Source organism: Anguilla anguilla, chromosome 1, assembly GCF_013347855.1.
Source record: "Anguilla anguilla isolate fAngAng1 chromosome 1, fAngAng1.pri, whole genome shotgun sequence".
Taxonomy (NCBI): Eukaryota; Metazoa; Chordata; class Actinopteri; order Anguilliformes; family Anguillidae; genus Anguilla; species Anguilla anguilla.
In genome coordinates, this window is record NC_049201.1 from 65597370 (window position 1) to 65623229 (window position 25860).

The following is a 25860-nucleotide window of genomic DNA, read 5'->3' on the forward strand; positions in this document are numbered from 1 at the left end:
ATTGAACCTTAGAGCAAAGCAACCTTTTCTTGAAACAGGATTTAGGGAGGAACATTTAACTTGAAAAGCAAACAATGCAACATGATGTCAGTACTGAACAGAACTGGATGAGAAGTGAGTCATGAAGGACTATATCTTCATAGAACGTATCCAAACCAATAATTTGAAATGTTGCTTTATACTTTAACTGTATGTTTGTTAAATCTAGTATCAAATTTAATATAAGAAAATATTTAGTGAACCACATTATAGAAAGAAGACATCGGTATTTCATTTGTAATAGGAAGTCAACATTTATTTTTGTCTCTTCAGGCCGCTAATCGATCTTTTGAACATTCATACCACTACAAATACATAAATAACCAGCCAAAACTATTCAACATACAGGAACGCTCCCCACATAAATATTACTGCAGTTCTTGCTAGGGAATGTTTTTAAAGCTGCTATGTTGAGTTAATACAAGAGATAACAAGAACAGACTGAAGACAAATATTCTTTATTTAAAAAAACTAATTTTTGTAGTTTCAATTGGAACTTTTACTAACATGACAGTGCAGTAATAAGACTAGCAGTTGTAGAATATTTAAAAGAGGATTGTGTCCATTGAAAATATGACAATCCAGTGCTTGGCTTCATGTAAGTAAACATTTCATGGTGAGTGATGTTGAAATCCCATCCTCAAGGGGATCATGGGAAATCCCAGAGGTCACATGTCATGTAAAAGGACAAATTCAGGCTCAGCCCATCTCTCACAGCTCTGTCTTAAGCAGCTTCTTGGCTTTCTGCATATTGCTGTACACTGAGGAAGAAGGGAAAAAATAAATAATGAAATATCTTTCACTGTATTCTCCTGAGATGAGTCATAAATGTGATCAAGGACATGTCTGTCAGCATTTAAGTTCATCGTATTTTAACACTACATTGATTTTGGGGTTAGTATTTTAATTTGATTTCACAGCTATACAGTAAAAAGTTATTTCTGATTTTGTAACAATACAGTAATATCAAAATGGTTACACTTACATATTTTCATGTCAGATGGTTCATAAGCATACAAACGGTTGGCATATCTTCCAATGATATCAGCTCTTACGGTGAGAGAGGGGTCTGATAAGAGTTGCAGAAGAGTGAGAGCAATAGAGAGAGAGAAAGCAAAAGAGAGAGAGTGAGAGAGAGAGAGAGAGAGAGAGAGAGATAGAATAATCAAATGCTTTAATACAATGCATTGCAAATGGATATTTAATGTTTAAATTCAGCACATGCATTCTGACATTATTTATCATCATGATTAGTAATGATATGCTAATAAATAGATTTTAATAAATATAATAATAATATAAAATTTTGTTTGTTGACACTCACAGCGGCAATAACTTACCAACGAAAATGATCCTGGGAACATACTGACCATCAGGATAGAGATGCTTGTCAGTGGTTTCAAACTGTTAGGGGGGAAAACAATGTCAAACATAATCTAGTCACAAAATGTGTCTTTGCAGAACCATTTTTATTTTGCCCTGTTAAAATGTATCTCAATACTAACAATATTATGCATTATTTTACACTTACCACAAGGTTCAACAAGATGAAGTCCTCATCTGCCATTTTCTGGATCTCTTTGTTGCTGGCAAATGCTTTCTTCAGAGCTAGGATAGAACCATATAATGAGCATACAAATCATGTGATTTTACATCCAGTAAAACATCACTTTTAAGTTTTATCCAAAACAAGATCATGATTATTAAAGGAAATACCATTTCTGTGAGTTATTTTACACACACACACACACCTAAGAGCACATGATAAATTGAAAGGAACAGTTGTCAGACTACAGTAAGGTTGGCTCATTAGTGTCCAGTGTCTAAGTTTTAAAAATGTACATCCTACCCTGGCTGTGGGGACAATCTTCCAGGTGAAAGATCACCATTAGGGGCTTGTTACTGCAGAAATAGATTAATGTAACATTAATATCACTACACACCAACACGTCCAACACATTTGAACTGATATTTTAGGATTGTACAATGCTTACTTTGTCTGGGATCTGTACAAAGATTCTTCGTAGGTCTGAAACCAGATTAGCTCGTCTCCCCACCCTGGTGAAAGCAGAGGGAATGAGAAAAGAACAGTGGACAGACTGTAAAGGGAGTGGTTGAGGAGCTGAGCTTGCAAGTAGAAGGCCATAGCTTTAAGTCATGGGTGTCCCACTGATTTGATAGCATTCCCCTTGAGCCAGTATACATAACCTAAACAATAAAGATTAAGGAGACATATCAAAATATGTATATTTCAAGAAAGAAAAAAAAGCGTTTACTGAGCAGTTCAGATTAGTTCCCAGTGCACATTAGTCATGGCCAAGGAACTGGAGAAAAAGGTTGACATACCAGATTGATAGAATACACAATTATTCAGTTCGATCTATTAGAGAGTAGCTATCTTTGGCAGCTGAGACTGTGGTGACACAGGCTTACAGTACCTCTAGAGAGCGTCTGAGGGATCCTCTTCTGGGGTGTCGCCTTGTCGGGTTTTCCCAAAGAAGATGAGACAGCCACCAGGACCAAAAGTACAGACATTAACCCCTTCATCATCATTGCAGCTTTCTGAAAGAGAGAAAAAATTAACCTTAAATGATATACCGTACCATACATACCATACATTCACATGCGGTGCTTCACTCATTGTGTACTGAGCATTCTCAGGAAATCAATTCCAGGATATGTGTTTGACAAAACACTATGACACTCATAGACTAAGCATAGATACAGACAACAGAATGAAAACACAGAATTTTAAAAAGCAAAGTGCTGTGGAGTAAGAGTTGATTTTTGCCAGTATCCTTTGAAAGCTAGGCAAAAGAAAGTTCTCCTACCTGTTTGCTGACTAGCCTTGTCTCGACTCAGATTGTAACTCCAGGTCCTGTTGTCGTCAACTTACCTGTTCCTTATTTATACACCTGCTCACCAACTGGCCCCACCCCTCTCCCCTGCTGGAATGTGTGCACATGGTGATACGTATACTAAATCTGAACATGTACATTTTTTAGCCATTTAGTGTTTTATATGATCAACTCAGTCAGATATGACATATCAAATTGTATTTGTTGTTTCCTTCATGCAATAAGGTTTATTTGGGTTTTTATTTCATATTATTTTTGCATAATCCGAGGACAGGTCGACAAAAATCTATAACTCTGATTTGTCACAATGCTGACTAGTCTGTTTGCTATTGGTCCAGGTCACAAAGAACCAGTTGTTTTATGATGACGATTCTTCTTCTACCACTATTATTATTATTACTATGATCATTACTATTATTGTTATTATTATTATTATTATTGTTGTTGTTGTTGTTGTTTTTGTTGTTGTTGCTGCTGCTGCTGCTACTTTTTGTTGCTTGATATTATTAAAGCAAAACTCTTGAAGTTGTTTTTCCTTTTAAAAACATTACACAAAAACAATAAAATAAGCCAATCACAATCACAATTATTTTACCTGTGTTTTAACTAAACAAATGTCCATACATTAAGTACTAAATAAATTCCATATTTTCATTCTATCTGTCTAAACATCACTACTAATATTTAATATAGGTAATGTACTGATTACAATAAAAATAATAATACTAGGAATTATAATAATGATAACAATATGTCCTCCATATAAAGCATTTGCAACAACTATTCAAATGAAGTTTGAACATAAGAACACTGGAACTTTCCTTTAGGTTCATAGCAGCTGTATGAGTAAACATCCCATTGACCATTTTCAGTTGCTACAGTGATCCGGGTGAATGGGTGGGTTTATTTGCAGAAGCAGGTGTGGGATCAGCACCTTTTCTACTATGAAGCTGCCCGCAATTCTAATTGTGGTGTAAGGTGAAAACCTGCATTTTAGATGCAAATTATGGCAAACAGAGCCCAGACAGGACAAATCCTGCAACTGTCACTTGTGTCCATGTTAATTACTTCTCCCATTCAATAGAACCCCTCAAGGCAAAACTTTGCATTTCTTTTTTACTCATTAAAAATAAAAAGTCATATTGTTCCATTAACATTTTCACTTGTACCAGACATTTTTCATTATGAATGTTTTTGTTAGTAGATTTACCAGAGATGGAATAATAAGACGTGGATACCGAGAATTGTTTTCAAAAAGTGATCAGCGCTTTACCATCCACTTATCACTATATTCATTTCTAAATAAAAATGTAACTGGTGGGGAAAAAAAGGAAATTCAGTAACTGTTTGAAAACCAATAAATATGAATTTAGGCCTACATTGCCTATACATCAATAGCCTGTAGAAGGTTGTTTTATAAATATATCCAAGCAAACACTTTCTGTAGGTCTAATTTGTTTTTCATGAAACCACCTTTAGTTCCCTTCAAGCAGTGATCTATCAGTGGTGTCAGTAATCGGTCAGACAGAATTTCTCCTCTCAAACACACTGCTCCAATGAAACTCACTGTCATCTCTCCACTCACTGCCATCTCTCCAAGATATGGAAAGGGAAGGATATTGTGACCAGTGGCGAAAGGCTGTATTGTGCAGGGTTCCCTAATATGAACTCCTTGATTATTTATATGTGCTTCAGACTAAATGAATCAAAGTTTAATATGAACTCTCATCCACTGCTCTAATTACACATTACAAGTGCCTGAGCCACATGAGGAGTTTCTACTCTGACTACTGCTCAGTGATGGAAGGAATATCCAGCCGACATAAACCTTCCCTCATTCCAAAACTCCATGGTCACGATGAATCCCCTGCGCATGTCAACGGTTGCATGACTCAAAAAATTAAAGTTTTATTTCATGGTCTCCAGCCATTTCATAGCCACAACCCATCTAATAAGCAAATATGTTTTCTGTGTCCCATCATAAACAGTCAAAGCACTCTTCATCAAGAACTTTGCATAGTGGGCCCTGCTACAGAGATGAATGAATCATGTTTTAGCAGGCATCAGGATGCATGCCGACACAATAGAGCTGGAGTGCTGAGGTGTCCTTATTCTTGAGTCGTCATTTTCTGTTAACTCTGAGTTGTCACAGCCTTGTCAATATTTGCCAGAGGGAAAACAAGGAACCAGGAAAAGCCACGCCTGAACACACATTACAGAGGACATCCGTGCTAAACCCCGCCCTGCATACCAGGATGTGTGTGGGAGAGTCTTGCAGGTCTGTCCAGATAAACCTGGATCTCTGTGATTGGTGCAGCTAAAGCATGTGAGGCTGCAGTGAGGTATGTTGAGACATGCAGTAACTCTGCAGCTCCCTCTGTTGTTACAATACAGAAATGTCACTTTTGTGCAGGCAATATGGGTAGACATGAAGGTTTACAATAGATTACCACCGCCACAGTAGTGGAACATTCATTTGATTGCCTGTCGTTGAGGACTACAAAATCGACACAACTAAACAAATAAATGGATGGATTTTTCAACCAGCAGATACTCTGGAATCCAGGACTGGAGTCTCACACTGCAATCTTAATCAATCACTATGAATGGCCAAAGAACTCCCAGTAAGTTGTAAGGCATTTCAAATAAAATAAATAATTTGCTTACCATTAAATATAAATATACTGCAAATTATATCAATAATTAATTTGTCCACTATAGACTTCTGAACGTTGTGGTGTGAAAGAAAATATTCTAAAATTGAATTTTAAAATTAGAATAAAAAAGAATAAAATTTGAAGATACCTAGCTTATATTGTGTAGTGAATTTCCAAAATTTGAGCAAATTACGAGCTCACAAGTACTGTTCAAAAATATTACAATTATATTTCCTATGTAGGCATCCCTATGAAATAATGGAACAAGTCAACAAAAAGTAAAAATCAATCTTGAGTTTGTCCACATTTATTAACGCATGTACAAAATATATACAATGAAATTATGCAAATGTGTATGAATGTGTGTATATGCTTTATGTATAGACACAGATACACACATAAATCTCCCATACAAACTTATCTGGAAAATTAATGTGAAGCAGTTCTTTAAAAAAAAAAGCAAAAAAAAAAAAAGCCATTGTTACAGTCCCACAAGAGACACGAAGGCCAATGTTTTCACAGAAAACACTACTTGTTTCCCAGACAACTGTGTGTCGCCTGGCTCATATAACACTGACAGAACACATTAACCCAAAATTAAAAGCTGGCATTTAAAACCATGTAGCGTCTATGATGTACAAGAATAATTAGGGCCATATTCGCACTAGTATTCTTTTAAAAATGAATAGAAAAGAATATATGAGGAGAAAAGACTGTATGGGCTATTAACAACTATCTGCCCAGGCCAGCCTTTTAACAGTCTAGTATTACAAACTGGGAGTTAATTCAGGAGTGTTAGCTCTTGAAAAGCAACGATCATCCACTCACAGGCCTATAGCTCAGTTCTACACCTATGTTAACATGTCTTTTCAGCAATACTTTCCAATCGATGGAACTCAACTTCTTAGGGAGACAGGTTTCAGCAGTTTTTGTTTTCTTTTTTTGCCACAAGAAATCATGGATTAAACGATTAATTAAAAATTAAACATATGGTACAAAAACACCTCAATCAACTAGCTGTATCACAACAGGTGTAAAACATGTTAATGCCACTTTACAGGAATGGAAAACTCATGAAATAAAAGGTTTAAATAACAATTATAGTGGAGTAGACCTCTGCCTCTATTGATCAAACGCCACATTTAAATATAGCAACTCTAGCACAGCAGAACATCTGTCGATGAGAGTCGGACTGAATCTTAATAATGAACAAATAAAACAGTCTTCTTGAGAGATGAAAGGGCCCATTCTCATCTGACTGCAGCTTGCCAAACTTAAGAACCACAGTCAAAATAAAAGCACACTTCCTGGTGCTCTGATCAATTCAGAGACAGAAGCCATAATGATGAGCCAGAGCCCAGCCGTGCTGTCCAGTCTATTAACTGCTCTGCAGTGTACTGCAGTGGAATAGTGTGCCCTGACATAGGCACAGTTTCATATCTCACATGGGATACACACCCTCCAGGGGCAGGCACAGAGAGCACAGATCTGCGAGACCCTGCACTGGATCCAGGCTGCTATCCATCTGAGCTTCTCATGTCATTCATTTTAGTGTCATTCTCTCATTGCAAAACAAAAATTAAAACATGAAAAAATGAACAAGAAAAAAATACAATGACTAATAAAATGATTGGTGGCAAAGACAAAAAATTGAAAAAAGGAACCAAAAAAAACAAACAAAACCTGTCCTAGAGATGAGTCGGCACTGACTGCAGAAAAAACCAGAAGGACAGTCTCGAAGGTATCGCCACCTTGTGTTTGATTCTAGAAGTACAGAATATTTACAGAGATGAAGTCCCCAGCCCCCAGACTGGAGAGAGGGAGAAGGGCAAAAGGACAGAGGAAACTCAACAGAGGCGAGAGGTGTACATCTGAAAACAGCAGTGAGCCTCCATCCATTTCCTCATTAATTACAAACAGATGCTCTACACACAACCAAGTAAACTGAGGATTTTTTTTAGCTTGCTACTCCAACATCCCCACAGAAAAAATAAAAAAATTAAAATAAAAAACAGAAATGTATTGAGAGCAGAACCAGTGAACAGTGCTTTCCCGTCCTTAGTGGGTGAAGTTCTTTCTGGCCGTAGTGGTGAATCCAGCTTCATAATTCAGTCATACTGTGTTTAAGGGGAAGGGGCGGGGCACAAAGGGGGAACAGTAGCAGAGTGGCCATATTAGGGCAAAGGCGGTCCATTCACACCAGGGTGGTAAAAAGCACAGTTGTTCTCGTATCGACAGTTTCCCTTCACTTTGAAGTGCCGACACACAGGCCGACTGGACATGTCTGCAAGAGAGCAAGAGAAATAAGACTTAATGATTTATTTTACTTTTGTGCGCAAACAAAATGAAGAGCGTGAAAAACCATAAATCTATCACCGTTTCATATGAAATCAAACAAATGTCATCATGCACAAACAAAATGTACTTCTGTACATGCATGGTAAAATGTATTTTAGTGACAAAGCATTGATGAACACAGTAAAGAGGCTCGTTTGTAAATTATTGGGGAACTCGCCTCCTCCCCTGGGGGGTCCGCCTCCACCACCTCGCCCTCCCCGGCCTCCTCGTCCTCCTCTGCCGCGGTGGAAATGCCCGCCTCCGCCTCGGTGTGGGCCTCCTCTCATGGGCTCCTCCCCCCAGTAACCCCCTCCATCACCCCCTCTGGGCTGGCCAGGGGGAGGGCCCATCATCCTGGGACCGCCTCCAGCAGGGAACGGGGGGGCGTGGCCGTGGGGCGGCGGTGGGTGGGGGTAGTGAGGGCCGGAGGGGGGATTGTTGGGTGGATAGCCGCCATTCATGGGCATCGCCATGTTCATGTTCATGTTCATGTTCATTCCGGGGCCGTGGCCAAGCAAGCCTGTGTTCACTGTAAGGCGGTTAAACAGACATCACTTAGTACTGCTGAAGGTTCGGCCATCTTATTCACAAAGACCATGCCACTACAGCCATGCTTGAAAATAAGGTTTTTCATCAGTATATATGACTGTCACTCCCGTTTCCATGGGGACATTGGACCCTATCTACAAGTGATCGGATCTTGAGGGACAGGGAGCGCCCGTGGCTCTTTACCTGGTCCTGCCCCTGGAGGCGGGCCCGAGGGTGGGGCCTGGGGCTGACTCTGCTGCAGGGAGCCCAGCAGCTGCTTGATCTGGTCAGAGAAGTTGGGCTGCTTTATCAGGTCCTCTGCCGAGTGGCCGCCTTGTGCACCCTGTGGACGGCACACAGCAGCCTCAATTAACTCTACTGCTACAGACAGGCAGCGAACAAGGCCAAAAGCGCGTAGGCCTACCGAAACCATAGCCCCCCCCTTTCATAGCATCTCCAGGCTGATGTGTAAATTATTCCATAGAAGCAGGCATTTGTGATACGGTGCTCTTAGAGATCCTCAATATGCGACAGTACACACATAAAGCCATTTGAAAATAAGCGGACACGCCCGTCTGGTCTTTGAGATTGGGTTTGTTCACAGTGATCCTTGAATTTCATCTGCATAACCATTTACCCTTATGAATACATCTATCAAGTAAATAATGAATGGACAGTATTATTATATTCATGTAACAGTTTACTTTTCCCAGCAGCTGACTCTTCGTGTTTATTTTAAATGACGGTCAGCAGGGTGAAGGCATTGTGAGCAGCAGACTCCACCTACAGCCTGCCAGTGAGGTCGGTGGAACAGGCCAAGGTCACAGCTGGGTTGTAAAGCAGTGTGCCTTAGATAAAAAGAAAGTGTGGCCATGAAAGACAACTGTTCCTGTCTTATCTATAGTTATGATTTACTAAGGCAGACGCCTAGGAAGGGGAGGGGAACAGGGAAGAGACCATGTGTTATCACAGAGTGCGGTTTGAGTCTGTCATTGACTCTGAATCAAATGAGAGTTCCCTGCCCACATGAAGGGCTGAAGTAAAGTATTGAGCCTGGTTGTCTACTGAGCTGACGGACCTCCTAAACACCCTGATGTGATATTTGTGGACACCCCATAAGAGGACCAAAAGGGGTGAGTGCATTTATTTATCACCCTCAGTTTTAGTGTCTCTAGCTAGGGGATAGGGGCATCTGAATGGGAGGGAGTCGGGTGGCCTGTGGCTCCACAGGGGGTCATGAGAAGAGTTCATTCACACTATAACTCAGGGTGTGAGAAGCAGGGAGTGGATGACAGGGCCACTGGTGTGCAGAGCCAGTTTTTGAGGCGCTGTTCCACTGTACAGAAAAAGGCTATGTGGGGTGATGAAGTGGGGGAGTCGTCCTGGCTGTACAGCGGCGTGCATAAAAGGCGCTAAACGCTGGCATTCTTCTGCGGGGTGCTGGTTTCTAAATGAGCCGCGCTGGCACACAGAGCCTTTTTACTGATGGGACTGGGGCACTCTGACAAAATACAGACATGCTGCTGTTCCTGTGAAGGTCTCCAACGCCCCAGCAGCCCGGCGTCCTCAGTACCCAAACACATCAGAAGTGTGACAACACAAGAGCGTGAGGGTCTCCCAGCACAGATTCTCCTCTCGGACTGACCGTAAGGGGGCGTTACTGAGGAGAGGGCAGGGACGCCACATCACCGCGCGTGTGACAGCGACAGCTCCCAGGCGCTCTCACCATGATGGAGGTCAGCAGCTCCTGCACGTTGACCGAGGGGCCCTGGGCCTGGGGGCTTCGCCCGCTGTTTCCGAGGTTGCCCATCAGGTTGGCCAGGACAGGGGGCAGCTTGGAGCCCTCGGGCGGGCCGGAGGAGCCGGCCGGGGCCGCAGTGTCCATGGGCTCCTGGTAGCTCTCGTCTACTGAGGTACAGTCCTGCGGAGGGGAACGAAGACAATGTGCCAAACAGGAAGGGGTTCGGGTGGACAGTACATATACAGCCAATATACTGTACCAGGACACACTGCAGGGCTAATGCTAAACTTCCACAAAATACAGAAATCTAGGCAAAGTCTATAAATCATTCCCATTTTTCTAAAACTTGCTTTCAACCTTTGGTACATAATTTACTTGAATGACCATTTAATTAAATATTTGTTACAATTATAATAATACATATTAACAATAATAATAATTAATATTATTATTTAGACCAAGTACGTGTATTTTGTGCACTTGTCCATCTGTACAGAGAGCAGAGGGTATTACATTACCTCATCGATGGGTATGAGTCGCGGGGGTACAGGTTCGTAAGGCTCTGGGTCTGGCTCATGAGGACTGTCTGGTACGCTGAAGGACACACACAGAGAAACACACGTATTTACACACGAGGCCACACAAAGACACACAGCTGCTTACAGAGGCCATAGGCAGACTTCACTCGCTGCCTGACAGAATGGGAAGCTTCTGCAGAAAACCATGTCACCACTAGGGGGCAGAAAGAGCAGCAGAGTAATCACTAATGATGGGGATGATGCTTCACAAACAGCATTATCAGTGACAAAAGCGAAAGGAACCAGTATGGTGCGTTGCTATAGAGTGGGAAACAGCCAATCAGCCCAGGTGTGGTGAAGTCACCTGTCTTTGCTGAGGAAGATCTCCTGCAGGATGCCCAGCTCCCTGTCCCTCTGCGTGTGCTTCTCGCTGCTATTGGCTCCGGGGATGACCAGGCTGGTGACCATGGTGAGGGGCCGGGGCGGGGTCCAGGCCGTGCTCTCCTCCATGGCATCGTGGGAGTGCCGGCGGGCCGTCTCAAACGCCTGCCGGTCCATCATCAGCTCTCTCCGCGCTGCCTCGCCAAAGTCTTTGATCTTATTGACGTTGACTGGGGGGACGGGAGAAAAATACGTCAGACAACGAGAGACCACATCCCATCGGCAGAAAGCATTACCGTCACACTGACAGAGACAGCACACAGCGACAGACGGGCTGAAATGTGGTGTGGAGATCAAGGAACTGTGCTTGAAAAAAGGAGGTTGAATGTCCTATTCAAGGCCCTGGCATTGCACTGCTCAGAAGGATACATAACTTTCCCTAAACAGATAGCATGCAAAGTGTTGGCTGAGGCAAGTCAGCCGGGATACGGGCGTCTATCACGCAAATGCAAAACAAAATCCAAGCGTAAGCAACACATGTGGGCGTGAAACTGAAACACAAAACCGCGGCTGTTCTCGCCGCCCTCACCTCTCTCCGTCTCGTCAAGGTCAAAGAAGAAATACTCCTTCAGCTGCGCCTCCTCCGCCCAGCGCACCGTCTTCTTCTTTTTCCCGCTCTTGGTGAGCAGGCTCTCCTCCTCTCCGCGCGGCTCCGACAGGGCGTTGGGTTTCTCCCCTGAGAGACAGAGAGGGGTTAGCAAGCCTACTCCTGCTCAGCACAGTCAAATACACGTACTGCATATGTACAACTCTGTAAGTGTGCACACACCTACAGTACAGCCGTATGCCTGTCATTAAACATGACACTAAGGTCGTGACTGACTGGTTAACGATCTCATTGTGCTAATTAAAACAGCAGGTGCGGTTACCCTTACATTATGGGCAGTGGCAAAGCACAGTGAACGAACCCCTTCACAAGATAAAAAAAAGGCATACATAATCAAAGAGTTGTGTGACGTTGAAAAGCTTCTTGACTGACATTGTGTGGAATGGAGTGTAGAAACAAACTTGGCTAAAATCTAAGAGAATTTCTACCGGATATTTAGGTCTGTCATTTGTTAACCAGTCAGCCATGACCATAGTGTCATGTTTAATGGCAAGCATATAGATATACTATAGGTGTGTGCACAATTCTAGAGTTCTAAATATGATATTCATGACACTCGATGAGACTATAAAGCGCATGGGCCCACTTAGCAGGCTGTCCAGTGTCCCACCTGTATCCATGACCTCTGTGTCTTCACTGGGCACGGGCGTGCCCGGCTGCTCCAGGTCGGGGGGGTCATGGGGGGGACTCTGAGTGGCCGGGGGTTCGGGGGACAAGGGTTTGCTCTGCGGGGCAGGGTAGGGTAGGGGCTTGTTGTCAAATGGGCAGGGCTGTGGAAATAAAGCAAGAAGCACATGCAAATCAGCGCTCTGCCAGCAGTACCCATGATACCATATACAGACACCACACTGAAGACTACAAAACACAGTGTGCTGTATGAAAGTACAAATCAAGTGCACCTGACACATTCTAAAGACTAGCAATCACTGTATTATGTGCAATTTATTTCATTAGGATGTGCACACCACACACGTGCATGCATGGCATGCCACACTGGAGATGTGGCATGCCACCAAGCCATATGGAGCCACAAAATATCAAAATGTCACTTTCAGCTTTTCTTTAAACAGTTTCTATAAAAAATAGCAGCTGAAAGATTACGCTGTTCAATTATCGTCAGTTAGGCTAGTGGAAGCCAACACTTTAACCTTTCACAACTTGCCATTGCAGCTGTTAAGTGCTTGTCAGCTGAATTTTCCAAGCTCATTGGCAAACATCAAGATCTACGCTGTCAAGCCAAAGCACAGTTTCAGTATGAAAGTGCCCAGCTTCAGCCATCATGGAACATTCAAACTCACCATGGCTATAATCTGGACTAAATCAATGCTACAATAATGGAGGCATTTCCTGAGTCCTGAGCTGGAGGGACAGCTGGGTGGTGTTTTACCTTGTTTGATGTTGGAGACACAGCCTTCTTCTTCTTCTTAATCTTGATCCCAGGGACCGGGGCAGAGTTAAGAGCATCCAAGAAGCCAGTGCACTCCATTGCTGAACCAGGGAAAAATCAGAGGGTAAAGTATAAACATGCAGACTCATTACACTGGGCATTTATACTACTAATACTGCCAGGACATTAGCAGAGTTGAGCTTCACAGTCAGTGGGTTTACATGATGTTTGAAAAAGTCGATTTATTGTTTTAGTCCGGCTAAAACTGGACTTTTAAAAATCATGTAAACATTGTAGTCCGATGAAATCGTACGAAGTCGATTTTTTCAGAGTCGGACTAACATACGATAATGCGGTTTGGGGGTTGATTTACTAACTACGGCATGTATACGCTTCAATAGGCCAAAAATTGGCCTAGGCATTCTGCGCATGTTCCGTAATTTACATAGCAACTACACGCTCCCGGTGGCCAAGCAGAATCGATAAAGTTTCAGAAAATATATAACTTTAAAAGATTTAATTCAATCTTCTAATGGGACTTGTGCCATTTATTGAGGGTGTGAAAGAAAATTTTGGTGCCGCTGACTATAATCGAATGTTTTCCACATTTACCGTTCGATTGAGCAAGTACCATTCAAAGTATATTTTTATGGGTTAGTGCTGTCCGATTGTGCTAGCTACTTCGCATTAACCTTGAACGGTGATCAATAAAGGCTAACAGCACAGTACCACTTAGTTATTGTCACTTCTATCACCAAAGTAATGAACTAAAAAAAGACGACAAACAACCTTTTTTTCTGTGAGAAATGCATTGTCGAGCTCATGCGCATACACTTCTGGCAACATTCTAAAGCTCCGTTTTGCCCTCCCTAGAATCATGGCGAAAAAAAACACATTTCTGGACGGACGAGGAGACCAACTTCATGCTATCGCAACTAAAGGAGTTAAATATCCTAAAATACATGGATGGAAGAAAAACACGGAATGGCGAACTATTCAAAAAAGTTGCGAAAATTGGAGGAAGCAGGATTAATAAGAAGCCTTCGTCAGACACACCTCGGTCAATAAATCAATTCTTTCCAAGTCATGTATATTGGGACAACAACCATAATCCAATTAAATCTCATCTTTGGTCAAAATGAGCTATTAATAGATTGATTTCAACTGTGCATGTAAACGCACTGAGTGAGCAGAAAAGAGATTAGCTAAGCAAAAGGTGTGTATGAACACAGGAGGGATATTTAAAGTGCTTACGCTGTGCTGGGATAATCTTGACTTTGATTTCCTTGGTGGAATTGGGTGTGGTGTTGAGTGGTTTGTATTTCTTCTCCACAGGTGAATCTGACAGAGAGGGGCTGAGAGATGTGCAAACAGTCACACATTCCGACTGACCACTTGGGATCACTTCAGAGCAAGGTAGCACGCTCACAAAACCAATAACTGCATATCTTTCTGACAATCTGGACATTCGTGCATTAGAAGCCCAGGCAAGCGTGTAACACAGGCATGGCTAGGAAAGAAGAGATGACTGTTCTTAAAGTAAACACGATCATAGCCTTAGATGCAATTTACCTGGGCCTCTTCAGAACAGCAGGTTTGATATTGTATTTGTCCCCAAGCTGGGGGGCGGCTGGGGGTTTTTTGGCTGGGACAGGACTGGGGGTGTCCACTTCTAGGCCTGTGAAGACCAGAGGGCAGTTAAATGCTGCGTGCTGAGTGGTGTTCTTTATATACTAATAACTGCAGTATAGCCAACTAAACCTGAGAAATACGAGGTCAGAAAACAACCTGGGATGAGCAGTAAGATTTTAAAGTGCGCATTTTTGTTAATATAATGATGAAAACAAACCATATTTCCAATAATGTAATGTTTGATTAGCTTCCTGTTCGCATACAAATGTATAACCAAGGACAAAAGGAGCCATCACTGACCTGTAGACCGGAACTTGGCATGGCTGGGGGCATGGGCTTTGGGCTTCTCTTTCTTCTTCTCCTCCGGTGCCACCTTCACTCCATCTCCACCTTTCTTCACCTCTCCGCTTCGGACTTTACCTTCCTCCTTCTTTCGTTTTTTGTCTGGGAGACAGATATTGTTACAGGAACACACATCATGGAACCGCACATCACTGTGCATTAATGCTCACAAACAGAACAGATAGTGAGCAGGAGAACAGAAAGTCAAGGAGGTGGGGTGGAAATTAAATGGTGGATCCATCAGTTGGAAATGCACAGTACTGCGCTAAGAGCTGCAGGCAGTGTAAACAAATGTGAGGAATGAAGAGAGATAAGGAACAAAGAGAATGTAAATACCTGATGGGGAGGCTCCACTGGACGTCGACACACCCTGAGAGCGAATGATTGCCATCCAGCCCTCGACCAGCACGCCTGCCAGCTTCCTCAGTTCTAAAGGAGAGGGACGCCCACAATTTGCATTGGTCGCATACATTGCTGGGCCTTTACATAGAACAGCGCACTGTGAAAGAAACAAATGCCGAATGCACCCTTGACTCAGAGATCTGCTTTTACCTTCAGTCTCTCCACTCTTGCTCAGCTGTTTGACCAGTTTGGCTGTGTTGTTCTGAGAAACAAGACAGAAATGGAGTCTTAAGTTCAGCTTTCATCACATGTAGGCAAACGTAGTAGTTTGACAACAGAATGCTGCATGACAGACATATCTGTGATATCTGGTCATTCGTATATGCTGTACTGCAACTGTGCCATGAAAACATTTATACCCATACACCCATATCCTTTATAATAAAAAGTTGTGGATTAGGACTTGGGTGTTTGTGGAGCAGGTACCTGTTTGAGGTGATCAACCGTGAGGGGCAATTTCTGTAGAGTTAGCAGAATTAACTGCAGCAGGGGAGTGTTGTTGGTGGTTTTGGAGTAGGTTAACCAGGCATTCAGCAGCTTGTACCCCCCCACCTTGATAAATCTGCAGAGAACAGCATAGGTGAATACTCCTGCTGGCAAGAACCATTCACACAGAGAGACGTTGAAACTGACAGAATTCAACCATACATAAGTGTCTTATTATTATAGCTAGAATACCTGAAAGTCTTTATTTGTGAGCTGACTTTCCGTACACTGAGAGTCAAGATTCATTCCAAACTGACTTCGTTCATTTCTAAAAAGCAACCTCTAGACTATGAACAAAATATCCAAAACACACTTCCCAATCAGCGACAACATTTCTAGATTCCATTCCAATGACTCCTCGAAAACAATGCCTAAACTATGGCTATTGGGGAACACAAGTCATAAATGTAGTCATAAATTAAGACTGGACTCACCTGTTCAAGATGTCATGAGATTTGGTCTGAAGTAAAATATTTAGGTAGATACATCTGCTCACCATCTTGTGGGAGGCTTTCATTAGACTGAGAGAGACAGGCAGAACGTAGAATGAGAAACTAAGTAGCAATCACAGTGGGAGGTTGAGCAAAATGTAGATTCTCCTACAATGATCTTTAAATGTAGTCTCCTTAAATCATCAATAACTAAATTAATCCTTTACCATTTTTGGGTTCATTTAATGGACACACAACGTCCCAGGATGCACTGCAGCACGGACGTCTGTCCACAGCTAGATTATAGGCGCACAGAGAGCGTAATATTCCCTCCCTTACCTGACTATCTTTGTGACTGCTTCAGGGCTGCGAAGCTCGCCATCTTTCCCCAGCAAGTTCTCCACTCCGTTTATGACTTCTCTGGGATCCACTCCACTCCCAGCCATTTCTGAAAGCGAAACGCAGGTTTAAATTTTTTTTACTGCAGAATGAGAATAAACATGATTAAATCCACCTTAAAACATCTTCTATTGCATGACAAATCATTATGCTGGCATTAAATAAATACACTGCTGTATATAGATTTCCTTAGAGACCCTGCACCATCAAAACATGACACTGTAACAGTGCAGTATTCCCAAAGGTATAATTGGCTAAGTCAAAATGGATGGACGCAATGAAAAAACGCATGATGAACTCCAGTTTACTTATTTTTCATTGACACAGGGCTCATCTACAGCAGGCAAATGGAACGAGAGTTGGTTTTATACACAAATGGCATTATCACAACTCTATACCAATATAATAATGCGCAACTCAAATTCTGAAGCCTAACTGCAAGAAACAGAAAAGTGATTGCTGAACATAATTTCATGGTGTGACTTTTTATATTTTGATTACGCATCAGCCTTTTAACTTCTATCCTTTTAAACTGGGCAAACCATATAGTGTCAGGCTAAACAGAGCCTTTATACAAAATTGGGCCATCTAATCATGACATACTTAAAAAGACATTTGTACCAGGATTTCAGCTGTCGGTTGTTTAGGGCCCAGTATCTGAAAGGATGTCATTGACATGACTAGGACAAAGCCAAAAACAATAAAATGTTATTTTTAAGTACATTTCAGTTAGTGATTTTAGTTTTTACAAAATAAGGGATGGCTAACATTTTTTCCCCATCTGGTTTGCAATTAAAAGTTACATAGAATAATACATGCTTGTACAAAGTGACACACAGAAACAACTGATCACAACTGCAAATAGCATATCTTCAAAAAATATTCACTGAACTACAAACATACTAATTGTTATGTACGAGCAGGCATTGTTGGCCCCATGAAGTCCTATTCCTATAATTCTTCAAATCTTAATCAATCATCACTTTTATCTGCAAAAGAAAAAAAGACATCTGCCACAAATTAGCAATTAATTTTAACTGAAGTAAACAATGGTTGCAATCAGAACTGTGATATTGCTTGAGCCAAGACACTCAGGAAAGTACAACCGAATGGCATAAGAGGGAAGTGGGACAGATTCATTAGGATTGTCACTACCAATTAGTATAAAATCTTTGAATAAAATATTCCCTTATTCCCTCTTCCATTTATCTAACCATCTACATATGCACATGAAAAATGCATAAAATCCTCGTTTTACCAAGAATGACTCCTTGCTAAGCAAATCTGTCATATCACCCATAAGCTACAACATACCTTAAGTACTGCTGCAGTATCATGTCTCTAGTCATCTCATTAATGCACGCGTATGAATGAAAGTACAATAACCTAAAGCAGTTTGCCAACCCTGGTCCCTACTACAGACTGTCAGACCCGGCATCACTCAGCAGGTATTACCATCAATTTTTGTTCAAGAAATGTGAGGTTGTAAGAATGCATTCTCTCACGAGAAAACATGTTAATTCTTCAACTATTATACACAAGCATGCATGTTACATAAAAGAGTAATACTGAAAGTAGTTAAATTATAAATTTTGGGGCTTACAACCGTAAATGGAACTATTAAGCATCAGTGAATTAGGACTTTGCGGGCATTTCAGGGGCAGACCTTAAAATCTGGCTGGATACATCGAATAACTTCCATCATTTGCAAAACTACATCACCAACCACAGGGTATACAACCCGTTCATTAAAAGCTGTTAGTACAAAAACCAGGATGGTTGAGCCCAAATATTAAGATCAAGGAATACAGTGTACATATTAACTTCTAAAAGACTATTCTGTCTCAACACAGTATCAAGACTAATAAAATGTAATATTACATTTTAAAGGTTTAGATATATATTACCAGATGCAATACTTTACCTTTTTCAAACCTGCTTCACCCTACTTAGCTCAATTTCCATTCAAAGACATTTACCCACCTGCTTATCCAAATGTGAAAAAGTATAGCACTGTGTATTCAAAATTTCTGCTATGCTATCTGATGTGATTTCAAAATGAAATCACTTCTAACCAGTCCACTAACACAAGGTGAAGTCCAGACATATTTTGATGGTAAAGAATTTTAGACAAATGAAAACCCAAGTAAATCTGCGGGTGTAGAGCTTATTGTCTAAATACAAGACTGTGTGTGCATATGAATGTCAATATAGATCAAAGTTAATAATCATGAATATTTTTGACAGATAACACACATTTTAAGGCGACTTAAGGGACTTCACTGGATGTGCATATATTCAATACTGTTTAAATAATCAAGGACCTCACATGATCACTGTTCAACTGAACTCTTGTGTAGCTGTAATAACAAAATTTAGAGAAATTTTTTCCATGTTTAATTTGAAGCTTACTTAACTTGTGATGTACAATCAACATCAAATGTGAGTGATTGCCAATCCAGAGCGAAATGTATGGAAACAGGCTAAATATTACTAGTTTTAATTTGTTAGATTTCTTACCTCAAGAACCTGCCCCCCTGTAACTCTGATTACAATGGCTGGTATTATACTTAAAACGGGATGCAAGAAAAAAGCTTGACACTAAATGTATGAGTTTCACGGGGAAAAATTGTTATATTCAAATGTATAACCTATGCATAAAATGTACATTAGTCTTTTGTGGTTGGTTGCTAAGTGACAGAAGTGTAGCTGACACCAAACAACACAGGGACAAAAGACATGAGTGCAACAACAAACATGCACAAGATGGACAGAGAACTCCACAGCTGTTAAAACACAATTGTGCATGGATGGAGGTTTATCAGTTCAATTACCAGGCTTATCATCAGTAGAGTAACTTTTCTATGAAGAACCATTAATTTGGTTATCAAATATACAAAAACTGGAAGACTGGGGTTCATGTGAGCAATTACCACTCATGCCTGGGAAATAAATATAACATACGGAATTAACTTTAATGAATGGATGAAAGAGATTCCACTGCAAACTAAAATTTACCGGACAATTCTGCCAGTCCGACAGATCACTTTTCAAAACAACCTGACACAAGTCTGACACAATTACAGGCACAAATATGATTGACAAACCTATATGCATCTTATTTGCTTACCAAAGTTTACATTAATTTGTCTTCGATACATCTTAAAATACTTTTAAGTTAAAATTTCCGTCAATTTATGTTGATGTTTATGTAAATGTGGCATGCCTTATATCAAAATCAAGCTGGCAACATTACTAAATACTCGCCGACTAGTTCTACACCTTATCGTGCCTCAAATAAATGCAATAAGATTAGTTATAAAATCGTCGAGTTTCTAAAAGACACTAATGTAGAAATTGTTTATTCTCATACTTTTGGTATCCTTTCATGGCAAATAGCTAAACGTTACATTACTGCGGTTTTTAAAAAAAGATCAAACTGCTCCAAAAGTAACGTCAGACTCGGAATGAAAACCCACCCTCTCATGTCTACCACTGACAGAACACTCGAGTCGCCACGCTAGGGATATTGCTAAGGGAGCGAGCTCTCTGGCCTTCATACGCCCCTGGGTGTAAGTTTTACGTTTAAATTCCAAACGCTCAATGTGTATAAATAAATCCGAATTAGATTTGCCGGGATATACAGCCAACACGCTAGTTCAATCCAATTAAAACTAAGCGTTGCGCACATAATACAAACGCGAGGTTTCCGTTTATCGGTTTCATTTGCTGAAAACAAATACAATCCCGCCATCATACAATGACAGACTAGCCATTTAGCCATATGCCTCAGTATGGTATTGGTTAGCCATCTTCTTTCCTCGGGTAAAACAACAGCTTGTCCGCCATTTTGTGGCTACTTAGTAGCTCTGACAATGGACTATTTTAATCGATTATTATCAATTTCAGCGTTGTTGAATTCCCATATGGACACACAATTGTGCAATCTTTATGAACAGATTGCCGATTAGTTTATAGTATTCCAAAGGAACCCGTTTATTTGTTCTAGTAAGATAGCTGGCTAGTTCGCTATCTTGCCAGCTTTCGATGTCTGTACAGTCGACACATAAAATGTCAGTATTCCTTATTCATTTCAAGATCCATAGGTTCTTCATGTAATGCAATCTTTATGTATAGATTGCTCGGGCAGTTCGTTCCATTTAGCTCCCCAGAGCTTAAGAAAAAGATGCGATTTCATAAAAAAATTTAACAATTCCCTGCTTTCTATATGGCAATCTTTATGTACAGATTGCTTATAGCTACAACTTAATTCATTTCGCTGTATTATTCTGGTAACCCGTCTCACACACAAAGACGACGAGCTTTTAACGAAAACGTGGCCAGCACCGAGGTCTTAAGTGTGTGAGCTCATACATTACGTTACCTATATTGTAACTACTCGTTTCATTTGCCCAGTATTTGCCAACTACAAAGATTTGTAGCTACATAAACTATCAAATAAAATTATAGCTAGCTAGTTAGCAAACTAGCTACATGTTCTTAGCAATTAGCTGAAAGACTGGAGTGATACATTCGATTTCAAATTTCTTGGAAAATCGACTTACTATTAATATCTCCACTCAGCGTCTGGTATAATGAACAATGCCTTAAGGCAACAGATCTGTTACAAGTTTAAGATGGTAAATTCATGATTAGGTCGCTAGCTAGCTAAAACATTAGCAGGCAAACGTAACTATATGAAAAAAATGGCTTTGGCTATTTTATGGGCGGGTTTGTGATAAAGGCAAGCCTTTTCTTCTGGAACAAAATGTGAAGGCCAAAAATAGTAATTAAATGTCCATTACTTGGATAGGAAAAAAATGTTTTTTGCTATTTGTCTTCAAATACTTGAAAGTCCTTGGCGCCCGATCTTCATTGAAAAAAGCATCAGACCTGAAATCGAAAACAATTCATAATAGCAAATTAGTGACAACATAACTGATTTATAATGTTAAAAGATACGCTTAAATGCAATTTGGGAGAGCTTTTCCGGAGGGAACATTAAAACGTTATTTTGTATACGCAATTGTTTAATTGTTGCTGTAGAATGGTCATATCATTCTTACCTCCGTACAAATCCGGGAATGAGCTCAAAGAGGAGGGGACTTGTTTATAAACCCTGTGACGTGTTTGACTGGCGTTTTATGAGACCGCTTCACACAAGGGAGACAACGCCTGCGTCACCCCCCTCACGACACTTCCTAGGGCATTTTCGCGATCTGATTTAAAATTGTCTTCACAGCCAATTGCAGCTGGATGTGCTAATCTCGTTTGAGTGTTTGCAGTTATAAATAATGTAGTAGCTGTGTTTTCAAGTCGACCGTCATGGGTCTTCGGTCAGTATTGTTTGATATCTGAGTGGGTATGGACATTCTTCAATGTCCTTGCGGATTCACAAACTCCGCCCATAATTAAGAAAATCCAGCCCAGTAGGTCCCTTTGTGTGAAAAACAATTTTGAACAAGAAAGTGAACGGAAATGTGTTCACTTTCAAAAAATAAAAATCTTCTATTGCAGTTAGTCTAGAGAGAAATTGCCCCTGCACTCAAAATGAATTTTGCGGCACGCATGTTTCATAGATTGTTAACTAGAAAGGGAATTTATGAATTGTCTTGAGTAATACTAAATCACCGCTAAAACCTTGTTTCTCCCTCCTTCACACGTAATCTGTGGCTTGCAAATCCAGATAGGTTTTTGTGTGCAATACTGCATCAATTGATTTGATTATCTTTCGTGGAAAGAGTTAAACGCATAGCGACATTAGGGGTGGAGGGGAGAATGAGGAGGCAGGTGGAGAAAGTGTGGCTTTCCATTTTGAGGGATGAGAAAGATAGAATGTGGAGTTGTGGAAGAGTGTAGCACTTGAATATTCAAGCGAATTGTAATTTCCTCAATTATGTATTAACAATACGTTTTATGTATTCCTCTGAGCATTCATTATTCATACGTAATTATTGATACATGAACTGTATTGTGGCTAGAACTAGAGTGATGGCCAAGCAGACCAACGAATACATAACATATGCAGTAATACATATTTTTATTATTTTTAAAAAGACACTCTAATAAATGTATTACATTACACTTTTTTCAAATTTGAGTCTAAGGTCATTGCATATGCTGGGTATAGTAAATAAAAAATAAAGATTTATAAAATAAATATTAAGATAGATTTTGAATGATCAAAAATAGCATGGTGACACAATATTGTTTCATTTTTTAAACCCCAATCAGTGATTTAAAAAAAAAAAAAATATATATATGTTATGTGACATTTACTTTCAATTTGACCCAAACTTAATAGTTTTAAAGCAATTATTAGATCACAGGTACTGCATTTAGAGATGAATACATGGGTGCCGGGCTCAAAGGCATTTCTACATAATGCACGTCTCCCTTGCAGACAATATACATAGTGAGAAGCTCAAACTTATAGTAGGTTTGAACTTATAGTTATTTGCTTTGGTTTTGTTTTGAGCTCCTTATTTTCCACAAAGGGTTTAGTTTCAGTGATCAAGTGTCCATACTTTTAGTAATTATGACCCCACTGAGTTCCCATATTAGTCTATAATATTATCATTGACTCAATATAACCTCATTAGGAGTCATATACCATACAACACATTAAATGAAAGCATTTAATTAAGAGCAACATCTTGTTACATTTCAGTGATTGTAATTCTAGCTAGAATGAAAACCAGCATACAAAGGTGACCCATGAGTTTGGGAACCCCTTGATTAGACCACAGAAATTGATTTTATGTAGGAATACAAGAACAGTCTTTTGTTTTCCATTACTCATAAATCTTATGAATAAATGTAGCTAAAATGTCAGATCACGTACAGTGCAGTCCTTAAATACTATGGAACAGGAACTGATGATGGTGCAGAACAGACCTTTTTTCTTGCTTTGGCTCTGTACTCCACAATTTTAGACTTGTAATCAAACTATTCGGATGTGGTTAAAGTGCATATTCTTGGCTTTTCTTAAAGGATAGTTTTAATACATTTTGGCTTCACCATAGAAATTACAGCACTTTTTATACATAGTCGCCCATTTCAGGGTACCATAATGTTTGGGACAAATGGCTTCACAGGTGTTTCTCATTAGTCAGGTGTGTTTGATTGCTTCCTTAGTACAGGTATTAGAGTGTTTTCAGTATCTAGTCTTGATTCCATGCTTTTGATTGCCTCTGGAGTCTGTTAATGAGACTGACACATAAGAAGAAAACAATACCATGTTTGGTAATATAATAACAAAACAGCCATTATGGTTTGTTTTCATAAATTAGTTAAGGCATAGAGCAATACTGTACAAGAACTGTCGATCAGTTTCATAATTACATACCAAGGTATTTCATTAATTCATTATTCCAATTAATTTATGTTCGATAAATGAATGAATTACAGTTGTATACTGCGCATGTACGTATCTGGTTAAAACGTTATTGCGGCGCAAAGGAGTCAACCTTCAAAGTGACCATTGCGACATTTTAATTCTTACAACTGGAGAGTGTGCAGTATATGAAATGTATACACTGAGAAAGGTGTCATTGTATATTAAAATAAAGGCTTATACAATTATGTGATGATCCTTGTTTAATGTTTTTTCCGAGTCAATTTTCCAGACAGTTAAAAGTGCCCTCGAGATGATGGGGTGGGGGGGACGGGACGGTTGATGACAGGACTCGATTAATGATGATGTTTCTAATGCATACATTCGGCGCATGCGCAGTATGACACGAGCGGACAAGGGCACAGCAAGGGAAGAGTGACATTCCTGCAACTTAGGAAACTTTAAATTGACTGATACCACCATAGACATACAGCATCCTTATACACATAACCTACTGTAAGTGCTGTGTTATTGTTATTAGATTGATTGCTATTTTGAGTGGTTTGGCCGCCTGAATCGGATTGCTGTTTCTCTGGAGCTGGCTAGCTAACTAGCCACAGGTAACTAACAGCAGGTTTAGATAGATAGCTAATAGCACACAAACATACTTGACAAGCTAACTTAAGCTAGCGATTTTGCCTATGAGTGTTCCGGTGTGTCAAGTTTAACAGCGAGTTAATATACCTGAGTTGTTGACACATAATCGTATGTCTGTGACAAATTATCACGATAGCAGCTGCTGCGCAGATACAGTTGGGTAATTAGCTAACTAATATTAGTTAGCTAATTTAGCTATCTATCTTTTACTTATGCCTATCGTTTTATATTATCTATATTTCTGAGTTTTATTCATGTGAATCTTTTTTGTCTCTAAAGCTTAAGTGATTCCATGAATTCAACATTTTGTGTCTAGCACCTTGAGCAAGCTGTCAAACAACCGATTGCTGTTACTCCTGTGACTGTGCGTGAGTGACTAATTGCGTTAGTAGCTACTCGTGTTTGGTCGGTCATGCGGTTCTTTAACTTTCTATAGCTCTGGGGCCAGTCGAGATGCTGTACATTAGCTCATCAGTAAAGGGTTGCAACGGTTGCTTTATTAGCAGGTTGATGTAGACGTAATGTAGGCTAGCAAGTACGTTAAGGGATTTAAATGATTACAGTTCTCCTGTATATCACATGTAAAAAAAAGACAACATTTTGTTGCTAACTACTGTACTGCTATATTTTTATGTTTTCATTAAGATAGAATGACAGAGCTTATGCCGTTTCATTGAAAACACAATATTACCTAAGTCAAAGTAACAATATAGTCAAAGCAAGTTTGTAGACAGAAAGATGGGAAAATCCGGGTGGGCTTTAATTTCACCGAACATCTTTGGATTGCAATCATAGACTTAAAATTTGTGGACCAATCAGTGACTGGGGTTTCCCCCTGCCCCCCGCGCTGAATGGCTGTAAGTAGAAGGGGCGCAGCGTTGTGGTTCACACGTGGGCGGAGCTTTGGCGGCAGCCCCGTTGTCCAGGGAGAGCGTTGGAAACTGCCTCAAGGAAAATACCTGTTAAAATCAGTAAGTTTTTTTGTTGTTGTTAGAACTATGTTATGTTTGGGCATAATAATAAGGAGTTTTCACCAATGTCTCCCTGTCTGGCATTATTAAA

General features: G+C 40.3%; 3 protein-coding genes across 12 annotated transcripts in view; 1 reads left to right on the top strand and 2 right to left on the bottom strand.

Annotated features, from left to right (window-relative positions):
* Positions 1-277: 277 nt before the first annotated feature.
* Positions 278-2951, bottom strand: LOC118208233 (anterior gradient protein 2 homolog). Its single transcript, XM_035382716.1, has 8 exons — positions 2871-2951; positions 2478-2601; positions 2034-2097; positions 1889-1941; positions 1571-1647; positions 1380-1443; positions 1025-1108; positions 278-800 (listed from the first exon to the last, which is right to left on the bottom strand). The coding sequence occupies exons 2-8, from the start codon at positions 2590-2592 to the stop codon at positions 751-753; spliced, it is 507 nt and encodes a 168-aa protein (XP_035238607.1). The 5' UTR covers positions 2593-2601; positions 2871-2951; the 3' UTR covers positions 278-750.
* A 2882-nt stretch (positions 2952-5833) lies between these two features.
* LOC118212368 (serine/threonine-protein phosphatase 1 regulatory subunit 10-like) lies at positions 5834-21931 on the bottom strand. Of its 6 annotated transcripts, none has more exons than XM_035390199.1 (20): positions 21872-21931; positions 21611-21698; positions 17427-17485; positions 16746-16854; positions 16410-16496; positions 15916-16051; positions 15640-15691; positions 15424-15516; positions 15046-15189; positions 14686-14791; positions 14368-14468; positions 13114-13214; positions 12337-12496; positions 11649-11795; positions 11043-11289; positions 10679-10754; positions 10146-10340; positions 8624-8762; positions 8070-8420; positions 5834-7838 (listed from the first exon to the last, which is right to left on the bottom strand). In XM_035390199.1, the coding sequence occupies exons 4-20, from the start codon at positions 16850-16852 to the stop codon at positions 7729-7731; spliced, it is 2352 nt and encodes a 783-aa protein (XP_035246090.1). In that variant the 5' UTR covers positions 16853-16854; positions 17427-17485; positions 21611-21698; positions 21872-21931; the 3' UTR covers positions 5834-7728. The 6 variants fall into 6 exon arrangements, with proteins under 6 accessions (XP_035246090.1, XP_035246101.1, XP_035246072.1 ...); XM_035390210.1 differs by having other exon boundaries at positions 17409-17485; XM_035390181.1 differs by having other exon boundaries at positions 21371-21698.
* The window catches only part of LOC118212396 (uncharacterized protein C6orf136 homolog), a 22730-nt gene continuing 6324 nt past the window's right edge, over positions 9455-25860 (top strand). The window contains exons 1-2 of one of the 5 annotated variants that reach the window (XM_035390258.1): positions 9455-9552; positions 14449-14529. Coding sequence is in view for 4 of the 5 variants with exons in the window: in XM_035390239.1 (XP_035246130.1) it covers positions 25650-25769 (120 nt within the window). In the remaining variant the exon portion in view is untranslated. Of the gene's footprint in view, positions 9553-14448; positions 14530-20316; positions 20378-23101; positions 25770-25860 lie in introns of those variants that run through there. The other 4 variants (XM_035390239.1, XM_035390230.1, XM_035390221.1 and 1 more) reach the window with 4 other exon arrangements.